The following is a 23,060-nucleotide window of genomic DNA, read 5'->3' as shown; positions in this document are numbered from 1 at the left end:
AGTAAGGCAAGTGAAATATCTTTTCTAAAGAATATTTGCTTTGGCTGTTAATCCCTAAAGTTACTGGACTGAATTCGTTGTTATTATTATTTAAATGAAATCAGTGGAGCATGTTTATGATCTTACATATCTTCTCGATGGTTAGAAATTGGGGTAAATCTATGTACCCTAACGATAAGCTTTTCAAAATTAAATGCCCCAAGGGAAATAATTTAAAAAATTAAATGTTGAAAGAAATGTAGAAAGTTAACGTTACTACAAGATAGCTTAACATGTGGAGAAATGGAAGGAAAAACATGCCCTTCAGTGTTAAAATGTGACACCTGTTGTTTGGTAACTAAATGGAGGCAAATAGTGATATCGAATATACCACATAGCAACACAGATTTTCTCAGTATTGTTTTTCATAAAATAATCTGAAAAATTATTTACTTTAACAAAACTAGAGCTAGGAAATCCCAAATGGAGTTTTGATCCTAATGCCTGATTTTAAAGAGCGGAGTTGAGACTCTAAACCTACCATCTTTAATTTAAAAGAAAAAAGAAAAGAAATCGTAGAGGCTACTTGGTAATAATTTTCCATAATAGCACAGCCGGTAAATCTTACTTAGAGTAATTGTGCTCTCCAGGTGCTGTATTCTGTAAAATAATTTGTCCTGAGCTACTTGTAGGATCTTAGGGAATTCTTAGCAGCCGTGTTAGGTACAATTTCATTTCATTGATAGTGAGCATGAGTGTATCTGCATAGTTAATGCAGTGCACCCATTTAAAGTCTCTAGATAGAACAGCTCTAAGTCATAAAAGTCTTTATCGAGCTTTATCACAAGGACCTCCATAGAAAACAAATTGTAGTTGTGTATCTACTTAAGAAGAATCAGCAGAATTCTTTCTGGCACAGGAGGTTAAGCCCTTTTCTTGTAACAAAGATCAGTTCCAGAACTTTGTCCAAAGCCTTCAGCATAGACAGCATGTGCTGAAGTCTTGCTGCAGTATCCTAGGTGATTTAATTAGTGTTGTAGTTTCCACAGGGAAGCAGGAAGCCTATCCTTTTGCAGTTTGAGAAGTGCTGATGAAAGGTGCTACATAAACCTGAAGTATTTTTAGTAGTACTATTGGAATAAAAGTATATTGAAAGTGCCCGTCTGCCAAGTATAAATTGTACTTTCCTTAATAGCCACTAAAAAATGCTTCTTGATCATTATTTTTTTTAAAGAGTTCCTAAGCTGGGTGTGTATATGAATTGAATTACACAAAGAAGTTCTTATTCAAATGCTGTTAATGCCTGTGGAGGCAAATTATAAACAAGTTTAACTTTGTATTTGCCGAAGTTTCAGCTTCTTTGTAACTCCCCTCAGTGTGTTGTGAAGGTTGAATTTCGGTTAAAATATAGCCGTGAAGGCTGACAGATGGCAATACAGATCTTGCCCTTATTTTTTCAGTTGTTGCAGGGAAAAAAGGGCTCTGGAAAAAATGCAAAGATGAGCATGTTCTAGCTAAATGACTGAAAAATGGAGTAAAAAAACCCATAAAAAGACAAGCATACCACAGAAGTGGCTTTATGTACTTTACAGGCTCTGTTATTTTATAATAAAGTTATTCATACTCCATGTTAAAGGCTTAGGTACGTGGAAAGTTACTGCAGCTTAACAGGTAACTAAGAATTAGATCAACTACAGCAGCTTTCCAGCTCATAGAATCATAGAGTTGCTAGGTTGGAAAAGACCTTTGAGATCCTCAATACCTCCTTCTGGCGTGGAACAAATCTAAAGTAACTGTATTAACTTAAACGGTGGTGTAGAGGGGAAAGCTAATTCCAGTTGTTTCTGGTTTTTGTGAGCTTTGCTTGTGTGTGCATGGAAGTGCAGCTCAGCTGGTTCACGGTCACTTGTTAAGCTGCAGTAACTTAGCTGAGTCAGAAACCCTGAAAGAAAGCTGAATTTTGCTTAGCTTTTTTCAATAGCTGGAAAAATAACAATCCATCACGTAGCATTGTATTAACATTCACAAGGTTCACCAGCTGAGCCAGAACCTGTAGAGCTGGTTTCAAATCTTGAGATTTCTTTCAACTGTTGCCTTAATTTGCTCTTCTGATTCCTTAGTCTCAATCTCCTTGCCTGGTCACTCCAGTATCTTTTCCTTCTGGCTTCTCCTCTAGTATGTCTTCCTTCTCAGTTTCCAGACAACATTTATCTCCCGCTTCCCCTCCCTCTCCCGAATATGTTTCTGTTTCTTGCTTGTACTCTGTGATGTTCCGATCATCAGCTTACTTCCAGTCGTTTTGCCCAGTCACATAGACCTTCTGCAGCCTAACTTTTCTTCAGATGTGCTTTCTTTTCATCCTCAGTCCCACTGGTTTTGAAAGTGCTTGCCAGTTTTCTTGCAGTCTCCCTGTTGGCTCCTTTGTCTGACCTTTCTCTCGTTCTGGTTTCTCTTTGTTGTTTTGGGGTGGGTTTTTTTTTTAATTTCTTTTTTTTTGTTTGTTTTCCCTTAGTTTGTTTTTTGTGTTTGGCTTTTGTCTTCTCTGCATTTGAAGTAGAAAACTTCCTTTCCACACTGCCTGATAGGCTTTCTGAACACAAGGTGGGATCTTGGACAGCAGTTTCAGAGTCCATTTTTGGCATGGCACAGAGAAGCCAAGAAGCTCAATTGCAGGGCAAGCCTTTATCGGCCATCTCAGATATGCCATATATGGACAGGAGTTTAAATTTTCAGCTCTGAGTCTGTAGCAGATCTGTGCTGAACTTGTATGAACAGTGATTTTGCTAAGATTTTTAGCTCAATCAAAGAGAGCATGAAAATAAAGGTCTCCTGTTGCTGCCGCGTTGGTCTGACTATATGAAAGCATTGACTTCTCAAATAATAGGTAGCTGGATTATTTTGCTAAGGATAAAGCATCTTTCCTTGCCATTTTTTTCCCCAAAATGGCAGTATTGATTGGGCAGAACTTGGTCCAAGCAGGTACCTGCCAAGAAAAGTACCTGCTAGGTTGCTAATGTTAGGAAAACAAATTAATGTCTTAAAATGGGTAGTATCGGGCGACCTTTATATTGGCCACGCTGCCAGCTTTTGTAGGAAGGTACTTGACAACCGTAAATATTATGGGAGTATCAATTCAGACCTTTGGCTTTTTAAATTTAAGTAGAAGTCAATTTTCCATATTCAGCTTAAGAAGTATCTTTGTTACCAAAGTATCCGTAATCTTGGCCATGGGCATAATTATGTTCCAGTGCTTAAATAGGCACTCTAGTTTACTCTTTCACTTGTATGCAACAGATACTAGAATTCAACATTTCTAAAAACTTGTTATTGTTCTCCTAATTTGTCCTAGACTGTTCATCGCAATGCTGAATGATGCTGTGCAGGATAACCAGTCCTTCACTAATACACTGTTACCCAAAGCTTCTAGTCTAATTTGGCTTTCAGAAATATTGGTAGCAGTAAAATTACATTTTTATTTTCTCACCTTAATTTTCCTATCTCTGCTCTGCTCCTCATCTTCTTCTTAGCCTGTTCCTTCTTTATAATATCTTTTCAAAACACTTCTTTGAGAACCATAATTCTCATAGGGAATTTGAAGTAGTCATTTTTTCCTATAGGTGAGGGGTTCACAAACAAGAGGAAGTTCGGGAACAGCTGAACAGCAACATAGATTGTTTTCTGAACCCTCAAACAACAAAAAACAATTGTCTCTAGCCTTTTTCCTGAAATCGAGTTTTGCTGTCTGACTAATAATTTATGGTGGAAAAAAATTTTATCAGAGAGTTCAGGGGAAATAGTTTGAGAGTCGTTTGTTTTATAAAGTATCAGTGTGATCTCATAAATTCAGTATTTGTTGCGAAGCCTGAAGCCAAGCGGTTAAAAGAATACTAGAATATTACTGTGAGAAGTCTAGAATGAAATGTTGAAAGACATGGGCATTGGTGAAATTACTTATCAGTGGTATGTTTATACCCACTTAGATTTACTTAAAAGCATGTGTGGTTATCCCAGTAATTGTCTTTGTCATAACGATTGCTGTAATTATTGTGATCTCATCTGTTATTGCCCAGCTGTAGTTGGGGATAGGTTTTATTCAGTTGACACTGTGTAATTAGGGTCTTTTTATTTCTTCTTCAGTTGGCAGTTCTGCAAGTAGTAGTGCCACAAGGAGAGATTCTCTATCTACTAGCTCTGACTTGTACAAAAGATCTAGTAGCAGCCTAGCACCCATAGGGCAGCCATTTTACAATAGTCTGGGATTTTCCTCCTCTCCAAGTCCAATAGGCATGCCTCTGCCAAGCCAAACGCCAGGACATTCACTTACGCCACCGCCATCACTTTCATCACATGGATCCTCATCCAGTTTGCATTTAGGTAAAAAAAAAAAAAAAAAAAAAACAAAAAAACCAAAAAGAACACTTTTTGTTTGTATGTGTGTATGTATTTCTATGTGTAAAATATTTGTTGCATAAGAGATGTCACATTACCTTTGCTGTTAAAACAGTTTTGCAATGAAGAGGGTCTATTCCTGAAAGGTGAAGAGCACGCTCAAATGCTCATTGATTTGACAGTGGAGGGCACTCAGCTCTTTGCAGTATCGGGCCAACAACTGATTTTTCTTCCCTTGCAGAAGCCCGATAGAGAGCCCAGTAAGACTTATTGGTCCTTTTGTATTATATTTCTACAGTATGACAAGCAAAGGTGCATCATTTTTGTTTCTACTTCAGTGTGTTATCGCTTCAAGGAGGTTTTAAGATGCTACTGTGTTTAACAGTGAAATGACTTTCACTACTGCTCCTTATGGTGATAAAGTAGAAAAGTGACCAAAGCTCTCGGTGTAAAATGTATCAAAAGGTGACTTTTTTGAATCGATGAGCCTGATCCTTTGCCAGTAAGACAATAGTTTATCACCAGGCTGGTGGAAAAAATGAAAATGCACTTGTTAAAGAAGTAGCAAAAGCTTTGTCAGCTGCTTTGTCAGCAGCTCTCAGTTACCAGATGTAATGTTTAAGGAATGATGGTGATCTAGAAAACTTTTGAGCTGGTTAGATGACATGGGAGCTCAACTGTTTTTTTAAAAAAATATAAAAATAAAGTGACATTAAAAGAAATATAAAGAAGCCCCACCACAGCCTACAGTATATTTAGAAGAGAATGCCTCTTAACCTGAGGTTACTTGATAAATTTTCACCTTTTCTCACTGCCAGTATTTGTGGCCATTTAATTTTGATGCTAAAATCATACAATGAAACTGGATGTTATTTAAAGATTTGAGTTGCTGGTTGCTCCAGTAACTGTTCAGTGCACAGTTTTGTGCATGTAATAGGCAACCTAATCCCCTGTACTTCTGTTAAAGCAAATAAAACTGGAAAAAAATTAAAAGTGCCTACCAGAATATACTTCTAAGTGAGAAATGTATGAGTTATTTTGTATAACAAGGTTAAAAGTAATTTAAATATATTACATTTACAGTTCAGTATCCCCTTCATGGTTAAGTGCTGAATACCCAAAGTAAAACTGGGCAAGGGGATGTTTCAGCACATTTTATTTTTTTTTACTTACCTTTTTTCCTTTTTCAGGTCTACAAAGTGCACCTTTGGGCTGAGACCAAGCATGGAAAGTTTCAGCCCAAATGGAGGCTTTTGAGAAAGTTCTGAACATCTGACAATGGGGTTATCATGGAAATCTTTTTCTTTCTTTCTTTTCAAAGTACTCTCACAATAGTTTTCATATTACTGAAAACTATACTTAAATCAAATTTTGGAAGGCATTATCTAAAATCCAAAACATTTAAAGTTTTGTGTTGTTTCACACTTGATGAATGTTGAAAGGCTTTGTTCAGTTCTAAGAAAATAAGTTACTATCAGAATAGAGGATGATCTCTATCAGCAGAAATTGTTAAATGCTGACTTTAATCCATTTTGGACTGTTTGGCAGTGTGAACTAAGTATAATAGGTTGTTAAAATCATGTACCAGGTCAGTGTATGAAGGCCAGAATGTACAGTTGTACTCTGAAAATTGACACAACCTCATTGGCTTCCATGTGTGCTGCCTCTTCATCTTCCAGAGTGGCCCTTGATTACGAGTAAAATTTTTGCTCCCTTATCAAATCAGTCTGAAATTTGGAAATTCGGCTCATCTTTCACAAAAATGCAGTGATTTTCTTAGCATTCCCTGCCCTCTGCCCTGTGTCAGATCTTTGCACAGTTACAGCCAATGTACAGCACTGCAAAAAGTTAAAGACCATTCCTGCAGTGAATTGTCAGTCCTGTTCAATTTATTCTGGTATGTTCATCAGCCACTCTTGGAAGTGTTTGTTTTTTTCTCACATATAAACACTGTAAAGAGGCAAATCTTTCTCACCAAATGAGAAGTTATCCCTGAAATCAAACGGGGAGTGTATTTTAAGAAGGGTATTGTTATCTCGTAGTTGCTTTTCAGAGTAGAACAACATTGTAAGTTCATGTCTGCATGCAGTTTCCATTGGTATTCTGATAATGCCTGTCAAATGCAGCTCTCCCTCCACCTTCAAAACTCATTGTCCTGCCTGCTTATATCAACAGGTTCAGCTAAGTTTAACTCTTGTTTTACAATGGGCATCGAACTCGGTTGCTCCTGTTTCAGCCACCAGAACACTAGAGCACAATACTGGGAAAGGGTGCATGGTTTTATAACCCCTTTGTCAGACACTGCTGCAATATGTAGCTTAAAAGACCGTTTTCCCTTTTAGAAAAAAATTGTGATATTTTACTGTTTTTATCTCTTCTCACCAACTCTGTCCAACATTCTAAAACAGGAATGTGTGAATTGCTTTGTTCTAGTGTCAGTTTTCCTGTATTTGAAGGGATTTGTCGGTTTTCTGTAACTGCTTCTTTACTGTAATCAGCTGGAGCAGTAAGGTCATGAATTTGAACTACCCTTTCACTCCCAGGGGCAAAAAAACTGCAAGAGGAAGTATTTTTTTTTATGTTTAAAAAAGTCCTTTTAGATTGGTAGTGCTTACTGTGTCTGGTGGAACACTGCAGCGATTTAAGGGTTTGGTGTAAAGTAGGATTTTTTTTAAATTTGAGCTTTTGGAGGTAATTCTTCTCTGTGCATTGCAAGCCAAGCTTGTTAGTATTCAGATTAATGTTTTATCTTCAGAAGTGATCGTTCTGGTTAAGAGTAAAGGCTGCTTGGCAAGATAGTATGTGGAGCTTTGCGTTATCTCTGCTGTGTACCTACTCTAGGGTGTTGGTAAACCAGGCATAATAAGCCCTTGCACAAATTGATAAAATATAAATACCTATATATATACACACGTCAATGCACACATATGTGTAATTCCATTTTCCATATGAAGATGAAATTGTTAGCTGAGGGTGAGATGAAGCTAGTTTTTTACAGATGAATAAATAACTCTGTAGAAAACAAGTTTGAAGTGCTTATATACCTATACATATTTAACTAGAAAATAGTATTGCCGACTGATTTAAACAAGAGTTGCTGTACAGTAAATCTGGTTTCTGTCTTTATTAGAAACAATTGAAGAAATAGTGTAGTAATAAGTACTAACAGACTAACGCTGTTAAAGTAGATGTGCCTAGGTCTAGTTTTCAATATTTTTTCATGTTCTCCTTTACATGAAATATACTGCCCATGTTAAGAAGTCATTTAGCATGTTTTGTGTCCTTGAAGCTTAGTAAGGTTCTGGTTTAGGTGGTTTATATCCCCTTTATACCTCCGTGCCTCTTTTTCCCTATGGACTAGCCATGGGGATTTAAGTTCAATTAAACTGTAAAACAACTTAATATTATTCATTGCATCAGAGATTGTTGTTTTATGAGACCAGAAGTGATAGCTAAGTGATTATCTGCATAATGAACTGCAGATAAATAATGATTTATTCCCCAGTGGTTTGTATTTGTGTGGCTGTACTGATGCCTGATGACAGTCTTCTAATTTCAGTGTTTGCAGAGATGTTTAGATTGGGTACTTTATTCCATAGGATATGTTCCCAAAAAAATTTATAAGACCGAGGCTGTTAGCGTTCTGGTTTGGAATCAGAATCTGTAAAACAAGTGAGTTCTCAAAGGGCACAGGGATGTTCTAGGCTAACCAGGAGGATGTGAGTAACTAGGATTCAGATTTCAGTTTTCCATTTCTAAGCTGTTCACACTCAGAAGTTGTCAGGAAGGAGACCAGGTGTCCTTGATGTCCACACTAATTCTCTGGTGGGTTTGGACTGAGAGAGTAGCAAGTACATTATTTAACAAAATAGTCCATTGTATACAGGAGTATATGTGCATATAACAAGTACCTGTGCCAATATGCTTTTATTTTGTTGGGTTTACTCTTTTTCAAATCTGCAGAGCTGCCACTGAGCTATAACTGCTGCTGTAATAAAGTCTGCATGCGAAGAAAAGCTGTTAAATTACTGATATTTATATTAGCACCCTGGGTTTTACCCAGCATCCAGGGTTTTAGAAGGTTAAGCTTTCTGTGTGGTTTTGAAGTATGACAGGTTCTTCTGGGCACAATGGATATGTCTTCAGCCTTCCCGTTTTATGATCCTGCTTAACGCAATCACGTTAAGTAGTTTCACAGGCTAGACAGGAGTCTCAGTTGCAGCATAGTTGTCTTACAAGTCCTAAAAAGGGGTGGTTCTCAAATTAGAATGAAGAAAGGCTTGAGTGTGAAATACATTGTATACGCACAGTTCTATTTCACACATATAACACATTTCTTAAAAGCTACCACGTTTCCTATTTTCTGTTTTAATTAATGGGTAAATTGTAACATTTAGGCTCAGTTTCAAGGAAAAAAAAAGTAAAATAAGCTAAGCTGAAACCATTTCTGATTCACATGTGCAACTCCGTGTCTGTGTGTGCTCATTAGTGCCGTGCAGTTCCTGAGCATATAATCAAAACTACGCTGTTAGTTTCTGGCACGGAATTGAACATGTGATCAGTGGAGCCAAAGGGATCCGACAACAGGAAAGCAGCCTGTGAGACTTCCTTTTAAACGGGCTTTGCTGCCCTCTCCTGGCATTAAGTTGTGTTACCTCCCAGCACTTAGATGGAAGCTAGGATTTCATACATACATTGAAGTAATCTAAGTGAGAAATACCATGATTTCAGGTGCATAACTTCTTTAGAAGGCTGTGCGTAGAAGAGAAGTGACTGTAGAGCATCACTCTGCATCCTGCTTCACCTGCAGAATGCTAGGATTTTGTTTTCTTTTTGTCTGCTAGAATCACGTTGCTATCAGTTCTTTTTTGTAAATAAGTGGTTGTTAACGGAAAATAAAAATGATAGTTAAACCCCTTGGTTTTTCTGGCTGTAAAGAACTAAGAGGCTTTAATTTAAAAAATTACCTAGTTTTTAATAGTATTACGGGGCATAAAATATTTACTGATTCTCACCACTGAATTTTGAAAACTAATTGTAAAATAAATACTAATTATTTCTAGTTTAGGGCATAATTGTATAGAGTGCAGTAAATGTAATGCTTGATATGTCTTGCAGAGCACTAACATCTCAGATTCTGGTATTGCAATTTGACCTTTTGAAAAAGATATTTTACTATTACTACATTTCCAGCCCACTGTAACACTGTTGTTGCCTGGCCTTATAAATCCTTGGAACCAAAAGAAGGCTTGGCTGGGGCACTGTCAGCTGATTTCTTTCTCATTTTTTTAAAAGCATTTTTTAATAGAGCACCATTCAAACAGCACATACTGCAATTTTTTAAGGTCATATTTCTTTTGTTGAATTTGAAAGGGCTTTCAGTTACCTTGTCACTTTCTAGATGATTTGTAGACAAACTGAAAATGCTTTCCTTTTCCAGTTCATACTCAATAATTTTAGGCTGGGTGTTTGGGTTTTTTTTTTTGAAGTAGCAGAGTTGAGTTTTCTACATGGGAATTGCCTTTGAGTATTTCTACTTGTACCGTAGTAGCAGTATCCCTTTTAAAATCATACTCTAGTTGGGGAAGGTGCTTTGTTTGCGTGCTTATTATGAAAGTTGCTGCCTGTTGTAAAGCGTAGGGGAGTGAGGCCTGAGAGTAGGAGGAGTTCAGTGTGACATAAACTGAGTAGGGAGCAGTACGTGAGGAGACATTCACAGGGCTGTGAGGTGCTGGTAGCTGCAGGTGGAATCACTAGTTAAAAAGGAGTAGAACCTAAACGTGGGAAGGCAGTTCAGTTCTCAGAAAGGAAGGAAATATGGTCATGTAGAGAGAGTGATGAATGCGTTCAAAGCAAGGGAAAAACTTTGTTTCTAAAAGGAATTTCGGTTTGATAAATCTTCGGTTGGTTTAGATTTAGGTAGAGCATTCTTAGTTACCTGGTTTGAACCTGATGTATTTAGTGCTTACAAGAGGTACCACCAGATAAAAAGCATGGGAAGCCGAGGTCATCAAATATCCTGCAGAACAAGTACAGCATGACAAGAGGCAGCATGTGTGCCTCCTCAGAAATGCCCTTTCACACTATAAGTTGGAATGGTACCTCAGCAGGGACTGAAGGGTAGTTCAGATTTCATGGTCTATTTTGAAACAATTGGCTAACTTTGAGACCACTAACAAGGGTATAAATCATTATTCCTTGTGAAGTGGAAATCTACCCACTAAGTTAAGGCCCACCCAATTCTAAAGTTTCTGCAAGACTAAGTGGGTTCTTACTTTACCTGCTTCATTATATTCTTCTGATGACATTTCTTTTCCTGGTGCCCTTCACATAAAATATAAATGAGGAGGAGAATGGTTTTATTTATTGGAAGATAAAGCTGTCTAACTCCTCCAACTGTAATGAGGTAAATATAAACAACAAGACAATGCTGTTGTTTCCTTTGGCTCCAGGGTGTATCCGTAGTTCTAGTACACTTATTGTTTTGTTGTTGCTTATTTTCCTTGCGACTTTTACTGACAGAACTGCTTCCTTGTAGGAGGACTGACAAATGGTAGTGGTCGCTATATTTCTGCAGCACCTGGAGCGGAAGCAAAGTATCGCAGTGCAGCAAGTACCTCCAGTCTTTTTAGCTCCACCAGTCAGCTCTTCCCTCCTTCACGCCTTCGTTACAGTAGGTCTGATATTATGCCTTCTGGACGTAGTCGATTGCTGGAAGATTTCAGAAACAATCGTTTCCCTAATCTTCAACTAAGAGACCTTGTTGGACATATTGTTGAATTTTCCCAAGACCAGCATGGTTCTAGGTAATTATTACAGTAAAGTTAATAACTTAATAATATTTTACTGCTTTTATACAGTTATATTAACATCAAATATTTGAATGAGCTGCTAGTCATCTTAATATAGCACATGCCATTAATTGGAGCACACGCTCTTAGACTGACCTTTTTTCCTTCTCTAGGAAATTTCATTATAAAAGTAGTATAAATTTAGCTGCTTGTAGAAGTTCTCAGTGTAGAAAGAGCCTCGTAACTAGACTTGTAAACTCCAGCATTTAGGTATCAAAAAGGTGTTGATTAAGAAAACAAAATATCTGGCGTCTGGAATGTAAAACCCTTTTTCAGCCATACGTCATCAGGTACTTATTGCTACTCTTTTCATCTTTAGTCCTTTTCAAATAAATGTTTTTAAGTATTATTTTACTAAAACGTATCCTTTTACATACAAAGGCACTACTTTCAATTTAACAAGTTTTATATATATTTAATACTTGCTTTAGAATTTTGAGGTGTCTCATTGAAACAGTGTTTGAGAGGTTTTCCTGTTGTTTATGTAAAGCGTAATGTACCTTTTTTTTTTTTACACTTAGATTTATACAGCAAAAGCTGGAGCGAGCTACTCCAGCTGAGCGCCAGATGGTATTCAATGAGATCCTGCAAGCAGCGTATCAATTGATGACTGATGTGTTTGGAAACTATGTAATACAGAAGTTCTTTGAGGTAAGCCTAACGCCAAGTGTATGAACAGAAACACGATTAAATTTAATCTGATTAAATTTAACTGGAATTTTTCTTAATATCATACAAAGTTCTGGATAAAGTTGGACTTTTACCACAGAATCCAAGCGTGTAACACTGCACGCGTGTTTTCTGTTCTATATCCCTTGAGTTCTTGCATAAGAGTCACAATTTCGCCTTACACTGGTGGTTCGTGTGTTGGTGAACATTGGTGTATATTTAGGCTGCACACTCAAGGCCTTTTATTGTGATTTACAGAGACTTTCAGCACGCGATGGGAAATACAAAGATGTGAAGGATACTTTTTATTGCTTACTGCATCTTGGTAAAGAGTGGGTCTGGAAAATGCTCTTGCACCCAAATAAGTAGCTGGCTAAACTTCATCCAGTGCTGAATATGAAGAAACCCACATGAAATATGTTGAGGTGGAAGAATTTTACAGAAGGGAGGTCATAAGATACATCCATTATTACTAAAACCAGTATTTAAAACAGCTTAGGTTTTTGTTAAAAACAACAAAACTGTTACAACAAAATTTCTTTTATAAAAGAAAAACACTTGTAAAGAGTTAAGGTTTGACTTGCAGAGAGAAGAAAAAGCAATAGCTGTGTCATGCAGAAAGTTATGTGCAGGAAAGGTATCTAGCAGAGTGTACTTTCAATTAAGGAATTGAACTGTGTGGATAGAAGATCAAGCTTTAAAATGTCCACTAAGAAATAGCATGGTTTCTGTAAACAGGAGTGTGGTTTTCAATGAGTAATCTACAAAGAAAATGCAGTCACTTTTTTTAGCTGATTTTCTCTATCACAAATGCAGATATCTTCTGAAAACTGTGCCTAACATGGTAAGATCTTGATCTTGCTCAACAGTCACCGCTTTCTGTTTTTTTCCATAATGTTAGGTGGGGTGGATACATAGGTAATTCTTGTCAAAAAAAAAGAGTTTTCATTTTAATTCTGTGGAAGAGTTCTCAAGAAAAGTGTGTTAGACCTTAGATGTAGTGAAGGCAAAGTTGTTTGAGCTTTCTTCAGTCTCGGGTGACTATAGGAGTGGGGTTTGACAGTTGTCAGCAGTGCTGCATGGATGTTCCAGGTGCCACCCTGCTGATTGTCCAGGTGATCCCTTCTGTGTGGTCTCTTACACTCTACCAATTCAGGAGCTTGTGTGAGGGTCTGGGAAGAGGGCTTTGGGTATTATTATAAAGCGTGGCTGGCTTCTACTCTGCTCAACATGGAGCAGCACAGCAGGTTGTAGTAGCACTGTGGATAGAATAATGTGTGCAGGAATTAGCTACTGCTGGAAAACATTAGTTGAATTGTAATCTAGTACAGGCAGTCTACAAAACCATTTTGATTTTGCTCTGCGAAGCCCAAGTATTTCTAGATTTGTCAAAGTGCTCATGGTAAGAAGGATCCTTCAAGCCATGTGGTTACTAAGAAGCTACTTCTAGGGCCTGAGATCTGTGTCCTATTCCCATTACAGCTTGCTTACTGTATACAAGGTGTAAAATAGTCTGAAGCATACAGATTTGAGATGTCGGAGAGAGTCTGACTTGAATTAATACATTACTGTATTTTAATCTGTAATTTAATTTGCCTGGTATAATTTGTCTAAATACGTGAGTTATTGCACTTCAATATTCCTGCACTCAGTCAAATATAGACTACTTCAGTCTCTTCTGTTGTCTTTCAAGGTCATGTGTTTGGTAGCAGGTATGTGACTGGAATGTGGACTATTACAAATTGTTGCATTTAGAATATAAAAGCTTCTGGTAAGTATACCCACAAAAAAATACAAGGGAAAAATCATACAAGGCACACAGCAAACCTGTAATACGTTGTGGGAGGACTTTTTCTGATGTGAGAATTCCAGCACACTGCAGTACATCTTCATTTGTTAACAGCATATTTATTTTCTTTTAGTTTGGAAGCCTGGATCAAAAGTTAGCCCTAGCAACACGCATACGTGGTCATGTTCTGCCGTTAGCCCTACAGATGTATGGTTGTCGTGTTATTCAGAAAGCACTTGAGTCAATCTCACCTGACCAGCAGGTAATTGTAAGTTAGAGCAATATTTCTTTGTTTGCTTGTTCGTTTTTATTGAATCCTTTTTTTTTATACTTAAACTCTCAATCGTTTCATTCATTATGAAAGGAATAGGGACTAAAAAATAGTTAAGTTAAATTGCTGAGGTACACAAGTAAAGCACGAGTGAATATGAAGATCAGACAGTTAGGATGAAATGGAATGTTCCTTTCAGGCAGGAGGGAAATATTGTACAGACAAAGATAATCTTTTTTTTTCCAGAATGAGATGGTGAAAGAGTTGGATGGTCATGTTCTGAAATGCGTGAAAGATCAAAATGGAAACCATGTTGTACAGAAATGCATTGAGTGTGTTCAACCCCAGTCGCTCCAGTTCATCATTGACGCATTCAAAGGACAGGTAGTGTCAACAGTTCATTTCCTCTTGTGGGGCCGCTTTGGTTTGCAGGTCTTTTTCCATCATTTGCATACACAAGATAGTGTTTGACACTTGGCAGTCAGCTTGTTTTAAGTAGGAGGAAAATGGGATGATAAAATGGAAAAGCTGTTGGAGAGACAGTTAACATGTTGTGAAAAGATGAATCCGTTGGAGGTGAGGCTCTAGAAAGACCTGTTTGGATGTGTTATAAATACCAGTGGAGGTATTGGCTTAAGGCCAGGCTTTCTGTTTGAGTTCTGCGATACACCATTTCAGATTCCCTTTCAACATTGCCATTTCTGATGTATTAATAGAGTATCTGGTCACTAGCATGTACTTTTATTATTTCCATTTTCCTCTTTTGTTGCTTATGTTGCAAGTCTGTCTTGCAATGTTTTCCAATTAATGTGTATTATTAAGGAAACACCTTGAAGAAATGCACTAATCTCTTGCCTACCTATGGGCTGGAGTTAAGAGAAGGGGGTGGGGATCTGTTTATTCCACGTTGGGGTTTTTGTTTTGTTTCCAAAAAAAAGTTATTAATGTAAGTTTGTGCTGCAGGCTAGAGAATATGCCTCATCTAAATAAGACTTTAATACACTGAGACAAATGTATACTTTTATAGTCTCAAAGAATTGTAAAAATGTTACTAACTTGGCCGTGTTACTAAATTTTACTTTAATGAGTGGCCAAATGTATTTCTTAATAAAATCTACAATATCCTTCTCTCGCATTTTACACAGCAGCAATATCTGACTTACTGTTGTAGGTAGTGGTAAATGGCATACCAAGGTTTCTAGGGTTGGGTGTTTTTACATCCAAAAGTGTGTATGGGGTAGATGAGATGCAGTTTCTGAACTGTAAATTGAGCCCCTTGCCTAAAACGTGACTCCATTTATTTACTGGACATCAGGCCTCAGCTCCAAGTAATTATATATAAAACCAGTTAATCTGAAGTGGCAAACGAAAAATAACCTCACTTTAAGCCATGTCAGGTACACACAATATGTATATTTCACCTGCCTGCATCATTTGGATCTATGTCCAATCAGATAGTTCAGTTCTGACCAACACTGACTCTTGAATCTTCCCAGTTAATCCCTGAAACGGAAAACTGGTTTCTGCAAAAGCAAGTGAAAGGAATAAGCAAGATTATGTTTTGATTGCTTACAGACTTTGTATCTGTCACAGGGAGCTGCTTGTGCCTGCTGGAATGTGAAATTAGTGAAAATCAGCCACAATAATTGAACTTCTTTTAATAAATAAATTTGAAAGTGAAATACAAAGTTAAAAGGAAAGCTTGAAAAGTGAACGGTACTTAACTAAGGGTCATACTTATCAGGCTTTCCTTTGCGGCTAAGGAGCAATGAAAACTCGGGTACTTTGTTGTGTAATTACTGGAGTCCTCAACACACAGAAAACTGCGTTTTTATCCCTTCCTAGCTCCACTGGAGGTAGAATTCTTATACTGGCAGGCAAAACTGCTTTTTTATAGAAGTAGTTGGCATGTTCAGTTCCATTTCGAACATGGTAATGTTACTATATCTGTAAGCTTCGGTTGGTTTAACTTCAGTTTGCAATCCTATTTTAAGGTATTTGTACTTTCAACCCATCCGTATGGTTGTAGAGTCATTCAGCGCATTCTGGAACACTGCACTGCTGAGCAGACTTTGCCAATCTTGGAAGAACTGCATCAACACACGGAACAGCTAGTGCAGGTTAGTGCGTGTGTTCAATTTTTAATTAATTTTAGAAATTTTGTTATAATTTATTTTTATTTCTTGGTTTATGAAGTAGTTTAAATACATTTTGCCTCTTTTTAGTTTTGTAGACATTCATTTTTTGTTTTTCTTTCCTTCCATAGTTTTAATGAAAATGAATTTGGAAGTTGGGAGGCAAAGAAGATATAAAAAGCCTTTTTTATTACACTTTTGACTGTAGCTTCGAGTATAAATTGTACATGCACAAAATCACTATAGTTTTAATTGCAAAAATTGCCTTTTTGTAGTTCATCTTGATTCAGTCAGGTGTCCTTCAGATAACTTCTCATAATGTTTAAACACAAATGCATTGTCAAAAATACATATGTCGCATATTCTTGGACAGAAAGGGCATCCGTTCTAAAAGAAGGCGAAAGACTCTATACAACATGATTTCCTGTCTTGGTCTCAGATGAATAAAATGAGTGCTACAAATGGCTTTGAAATTTAATTGGTTCAAAATGCTGAAAGAGACTTGGTGTTCAGTAAAAATTTCCATGTTTAAAAAGGCAAGAATTTCCTTTTGCTACGTTTTCATAGTGTAGTTTATTTCTCAGTGGTTTCTTGTATATACAGGTCTCTAGTTAAAACATAACTGTCTTGGGGAATCAAAGTTCAGGGAGATAATACAGCCGTTAAAGAATGATGCTATTTTTACAGATTGTATACGTTCTGCATATAAATTTTGTGGTCCGTTAAGTAATTCTTGATGCAGTACTTCTTGCATCGCTTTGTTTCTCTAATGTTGACATTATTGTATTTTTCCTTATATCTGTGCAAATAGTAATTTGTAAGGTTATACAAATATACAAAAGCTGTATGGATTACTTGGTATGAACACAAAAGAAAATTGAAGTCATCTTATTTTCAGGATCAATATGGAAATTACGTTATTCAACATGTACTGGAGCACGGTCGTCCTGAAGACAAGAGTAAAATAGTTTCAGAAATAAGAGGAAAAGTTCTAGCTCTGAGCCAGCACAAATTTGCCAGGTATTGCACAGCCTTCGTTAGCTAACCTTTTTAAAGTTACAGTATTGGATTTATTTATTGTGTTACAAAAAAGGATAGAATAAGTTTTTTCATGGAGGAATTTGTCTTCTGTAATGTCATATTTTTAGAGAGGAATGGTAGTGGTATTTTATACTGGATTTGGGGAGGGTAGAGGGGAAATGCTGTAACAGAACAAAGAAGTTTCCAGGGGTTTGTGGAAACATGTTGCACTATGTACAAGTGCAGGGAATGCATTACAAGTCTCCGTGTCAGGATTGCCAGAAACAGGTGAAATGCTCTCCTAGAACTTGCTTGATATGTTGATGATGATAAGGTGGGACTTCCTGGCCAGCTGTCAGTCCAGCCAAGCAACTCAGAAGCGTAAAAATGCTAGCCTTTAAAAATGGTGGTTCAGCCTGACAAGGATTTTATGCCTTAAGAAGTCTCAAAGACTGTTGTAGGAGTCCTGAGCAACTCTGAACTTAGAACCTAAAACTCATCCTTCAGTGCTTTTTGCTGAATATATAGGTTGTGTGCCTTTTGCTAAGGAAAAAGCCCCTTGGAATGAATTCATCCAGGATGCTTTAGTGAAATTAGCCTTGTCATAGGCATGAAGTAGAAATGCACTGTGACATTATGCGGGTGCATGTTTTAAAACTGAGTATGCAAACTAGCAAGTTTATCTGGATTTTATTTTTCTTTACCTAAATAGAACTCTTCATAACCTTCTCCTTGGAACTTGCTTAATTTCCAGAGCACAAACTTAGGACCAGGTTCACTTTACTGTCTTATTGATAGCTGGAAGGTCAGAAGCTTCCTCTACAGAAAGAAATATTTGGCACTGTCTCTGATCTAGGCCTGCGTCTGTAAAGAGCCTTTATTCAGAAAGCTGGAAGCCTCGTGTCTGGCTTTCTGTTGTGTCTTAAAAAAGGCCCCACAACTAAAACAGATGTACTAGAATACATCTGCAACCTGAGGTCCAGTGTATCTGCTGCAGGTCCAGTGGAAAGTCTTTCCTACAAGATAATAAAGATGAGAAAATTACTGTTTTTCACATGAGTAGGAGTATATAATCCTTTCAATTCCTCAGTCATTACAGACTAAAGATTTGGAAATTGGGACTTGATGCGTTTGCGGTGCAGTCTTTAGTGGCATTAAAACACTTGAACTGTTCAGATAGATTTAAAATTCCTACTTAAAAGAATGTTACATCTCAAGTTACACAATGCATTTGTCTTCTTTTTCAGCAATGTGGTAGAGAAATGTGTAACTCATGCTTCTCGTGCTGAAAGAGCTTTACTTATTGATGAGGTCTGCTGCCAGAATGATGGTCCTCACAGTGCCTTATACACCATGATGAAGGACCAGTATGCCAACTATGTTGTCCAGAAGATGATTGATATGGCTGAACCTGCTCAGCGGAAGATAATAATGCACAAGGTATATTTCTACAGAGTTTTATCAGTTCAGAAAATATTATTTATACTAATTTTTCTGCTAGAATACCCTTGCCTCTAGATATAAAACTCACTAGTTACTTAATCTAGAACTTGATGTATAAAGATTTAAATTCAGCGGAGATGGGTAAAGTAGGATATGTTCAGGTTTCTGAGCACTGGGCTAACATTGTAAATCTACGGGAAAGTTTCAAAAGTTGTGTTTGTATCCTCTCTTTGTGCCAGCTTTTCTGCGAAAATACTTCTAATATAAAAGTACAGTATCTGTCATCTTTATTAGTATAACAGAAGACATACAGGCTTCTGTTTTTATTTTCTACTTGCCAGTATAAATCCGTGCTGCAGTTTCCCTGAAAGAGATTCTAATGCTTCCCAATGTATGGGCACCTTTTTGACATAAGAGTAAGACCTGGACAAAAGTGCTCTTGCCATAACTGCCTAAGGCTGTTTTAATGCAGGGCCTAGGATGCTCCTGCAGGAGCTCTGCATCCCAGAGTCACCAGGGCGTTCCCACTAAAGGGCCAAATTCCCTTTTCCTGTGACAGGGACATCAGTTTGGCGAGTCAAAAATCACCATTTTTGCATCATTTCAGAAATTTCCAAAATTTCAAAATACGGGCTTATGACTTTTTTTTTTTTTACGTAATATTTTCCAAGTGCGGTAACCTCTACTTGTAATTTTTGAAGGAGGGAAAAAGCGATAATGGGTTTCTTCTTACAGATTCGACCTCACATCACAACTCTGCGTAAATACACCTATGGCAAACACATTCTGGCCAAGTTGGAGAAGTATTACCTGAAGAACAGTGCTGATCTGGGGCCGATTGGTGGACCACCAAATGGGATGCTGTAAAAGACAGAAAGAAATGGAGAAAAAAGTGAATTGTGAATGATCAAAACATACAACTTAACTATAAATGTTCTGATTTTTTTAAATCTATTTATTGACTTTGTTCATCCATTTGTAAAATTTTTATTCTTGTGTATATTTTTGGGGAGCGAATTATTAAAAAAAAAAAGGAAAAAAAAATCTCCAGCCCTGATCCAGAGACCTATCAGATTGGATGGCTGGCAAAGCACAGAATGCCTGTATATGATGTAATTGTATCAAAATAGCTGTCACATATTTTGTAAATTTTTACCTTGTAAAGTCACTGAAATAGTTTTTAAAGGGAAAAAGTACAGTATTCTTTTAATACACTGGCTTGCAATCTGGTAGGTCTACCCAGCATCATAGCACAACAGGTTTATAGAGTTGTATATAGAATTAATCCTTATTTTTTCCCTTTTGTGTGAAGTCTTTTATACCAGATTAAAATCGATCAGCTGCATAAACATTATTTAACATGTTGAAAAGTTAAGTTGTATTTTGGTGGTTCACAACGTACTATCCAAACAATAAACAGGGCACAGCAAAATCAAGTAGGGAATAACAAAACAATGGAAACTTTAAAAAGAAAAAAAGCTTTCATCACTTGCTATGTTGTTTTTTTTAAATGGTGCCCTGAGGTTTTCTCTAGCAATGTATTAAAAATAAGTGCTGTATATACTTAAATATTTAATTGTTGTACAAGGTAGAGGGATTAAAATTATGGTGGTACTTCCCCTCAGTAAAGTACTCTGTTGGAAGAGGAGTGAGCCCTGTATTAACTTTACAGTCAGTTTTACAACGCAGGAAAAGTAGAGATTTGTATTTTTTTATTTTGCATATAGACCTGTAAGGATTTGAAAGTGTTGAGCATTTATTTTGCTTTCTCACTGTAGATGCAAAAAAACCTAGGTATTGATAAAGAGAAAAGGGGCCACTGAAAAGTAAACTCAATAGCTCAACATTTAAGCATGATTGATTAAATATTCAGATAGCTTTTTTGCTTCCTATAAATATATGCATTGTATACGTGTAGTTAATAGGTGTAAGTTTACAGTTTAAAAACAAATCTCTCGTTTCGATGTTTATTACAAGCCTTGCTAATTTAGTAGTGACGCTTACCTTGGTTGTACAGATGTACATTTGTAAACCTTCATGCTGTAAATGTAATTTGTTTTACTCCTTTTTGGGACAAAAATTTGCATTTTAGTGTATATTCATATCTCCACTCCTTCTTCTCCCCCCTGGCATATAGTGTTGTATAATGTAAATTTATTTCAGCAAATCAAGAGTGATTTTTTTAAATTCTATCTTTATATGGTTTCAGAAATATGAACCGGCTTTCTTTTTATCTATTGTGAGAAACATTATGTTTTGTTTATAACATAGCTGTTGATTCTGTCAATATGGACACTTTAAGAAATCAATCTGTTCAAATTTTAAGTCGGAATAATAAGCGTAGTAAGAAGTGGACTGAACTATTTGGTTATCACAGAAACCAATGCTTCTTCCATCTTAATAAATGTGGCATGATGTTTTTGTACAGAAGAGTACTGTATTTTTGAATAGCCTTCTCCCAGCGTAAAGCAAATATGTATGATACTGTCAATTTTTTTCTCTGGACATATGACATTGTAACAGTAACATAAAGATGATGTACATTTACAAGCGGCCTTATGTACATTTCCCAATGATCTTTTTAAGGCAGAATTGTGACCATATGTGTATAATTAAAATCCTTTTTAATCCTTTGCCTATGGAAATATTTTGGAAAAAGCTTACTTTGTATATTCAGTTTCTGAAAGATAAAGAAAGTGCTTTGTATGTTGTTGAAGTAAGTATTTTGTGTAAAACATTTGTTTGGATGGCTTAACCTAAAGTTTTGATCAACCAGGTAGTTTGAAAGCAATGTCTTGAGCATTGATCAACTAAAAGGCTGTTACGGTAGGAGTCTGATCATGAGGAAGGAAAACAGTAGTGGTATAAACTTGTATAAGGAATTTGGTCGTATTATTGTTGATGTCAGGTTTACATAACTCTTATTAAAGCATACATCTTTTGATGGTAGCGTTAACTCATTAATAGGCAAATGGGAAAGTTTGGCCTTGCCTACATCGAGTTTCTGAATCTTTAGTGCCCGCATTAAGCGGTGCAGGAGGCCTGATTACTTTTAGTAAGCACAATTCTAATTGCCAAATAGTTCTTGCGTGGCAGTTCACAAAATCCCTCTCAAGAGGTACAAGCCTTGTCTTTGGAACCAGAGCTTTCCTGTAGTCACACAAAGGATGACTTTGGAGCTACTTCCTTGGACACATCAATTCTCCTTGGTGACTATTTTTACCTGTGTACAGATGCTGTGTGTTACCAGCCATAGGGCTGATGTTCTCTTCAGCGTGTGAGACAGTAGGTGAGGCTCTCGGGCAGCTCCACGCAGAGACTGATAATGTCCCAGTACTTTGTCCCTGTAGCGCTCATGCCATGGTTGCATTCAAATAGTCCTATACCCATCATCCTTAGTGCTCTCGGTATCTTAAACATCTTCCACTTGCTCTCCTAAAATCATTTTGCACAAATTCTGTCCAGGAACATGAAAATCACTGGTTTTCCTTTGAACTATTTTAGGCTTTGGGTAGAACCACTAGACTTTTTGCTCAAGTATCGCTTTTTGATCTAGATTGTTTATGGACCAGTTTGATTAGGTTTGACTCCAGGTGGTTCATATTGAATAATGTAATGTTCACATGTATATACTGTAAAAATCCAAATGAAAATGTGTGAATAACACTGTGTGAAATATATCTGGTCTTGTGTTTTTCCTGTAGGAAACCAGCCATTCTTTATACTCCATTACGTGACTTGTCTGCTCTCTCTTGTGCTCAGCTTGGAAAAGGTGCTTGTTTCAGGGATCTGATGGGAATGGATCAGTTATTGAAGAACCCCGTATTAGATCATTAAGTTTCCAGAGGCCAGTTCTGAGCAGCTAAACCTTCATATTATCACAGAATGGTCAGAAGGGACCTTTAAACCCCTCCAGTTCCATCCCCTGCCATGGGCAGGGACACCTCCCACTGGACCAGGCTGCTCATTGTCCCATCCAGCCTGGCCTTGAACACCTCCAGGGATTGGGCAGCCAGAACTTTCCTGGGCAACCTGGATCAGTGCCTCAGCACCCTCACAGTAAAGAATTTTTTCCGAATGTCTAGTCTAAATTTCCCCTCTTTCAGCTTCAGTGTTCTGATGTATAGTTCAGGCTCCAGCCTGACCACAGTTTCTTCCTGCACCACTGGGTCCAGGGTGAGTTCTTGAGCAGCTGAGAGGGCTGGGATTGTCGGCTGCCTGTGGCATCACTGGATCCACACTAACTTTTGTTACTGCCCAGGATTTTTTTTCACAGGACCATTTTTAGCTTGAAGTGTGAAGCAAAATGGTTTGTCCAGCTGCAGGAGGGTGAGTCTACTTCCTGGTGTACAATGGCCCACTTGAGTGGAGAGAAGTTAGGTCCCTTCCAGACAAGTAAGTGCTGTGAACATCCATCGCTGACTGCTAGATGCACTGATGCTTTTTCATCAGGTCATGGGGAAGAGCGAGGTTTCTGGGGACATGATACTCAGATGTTTTGGTGTGCTGAAGGA

The 23,060-nt window shown here is 37.3% G+C and overlaps 1 protein-coding gene across 8 annotated transcripts in view; it reads left to right on the top strand.

Annotated features, from left to right (window-relative positions):
- The window catches only part of PUM2 (pumilio RNA binding family member 2), an 81,483-nt gene extending 59,257 nt beyond the window's left edge, over positions 1-22,226 (top strand). For 4 of the 8 annotated variants that reach the window (XM_054061198.1, XM_054061197.1, XM_054061201.1 and 1 more), the window contains 9 exons: positions 4,117-4,353; positions 10,907-11,174; positions 11,741-11,870; positions 13,811-13,945; positions 14,195-14,332; positions 15,943-16,068; positions 16,982-17,103; positions 18,351-18,543; positions 19,282-22,226. In XM_054061198.1, the coding sequence (XP_053917173.1) occupies positions 4,117-4,353; positions 10,907-11,174; positions 11,741-11,870; positions 13,811-13,945; positions 14,195-14,332; positions 15,943-16,068; positions 16,982-17,103; positions 18,351-18,543; positions 19,282-19,413 (1,481 nt within the window). In that variant the 3' untranslated portion in view covers positions 19,414-22,226. The remainder of the gene's footprint in view (positions 1-4,116; positions 4,354-10,906; positions 11,175-11,740; positions 11,871-13,810; positions 13,946-14,194; positions 14,333-15,942; positions 16,069-16,981; positions 17,104-18,350; positions 18,544-19,281) is intronic. The other 4 variants (XM_009558335.2, XM_009558328.2, XM_009558344.2 and 1 more) reach the window with 3 other exon arrangements.
- The last annotated feature ends 834 nt before the right edge of the window (positions 22,227-23,060 follow it).

This window comes from Cuculus canorus, chromosome 3 (assembly GCF_017976375.1).
Source record: "Cuculus canorus isolate bCucCan1 chromosome 3, bCucCan1.pri, whole genome shotgun sequence".
NCBI lineage: Eukaryota > Metazoa > Chordata > Aves > Cuculiformes > Cuculidae > Cuculus > Cuculus canorus.
The sequence above is the reverse complement of the archived record's forward strand: the minus strand, read 5'-3'. Positions and strand labels throughout refer to the sequence as shown.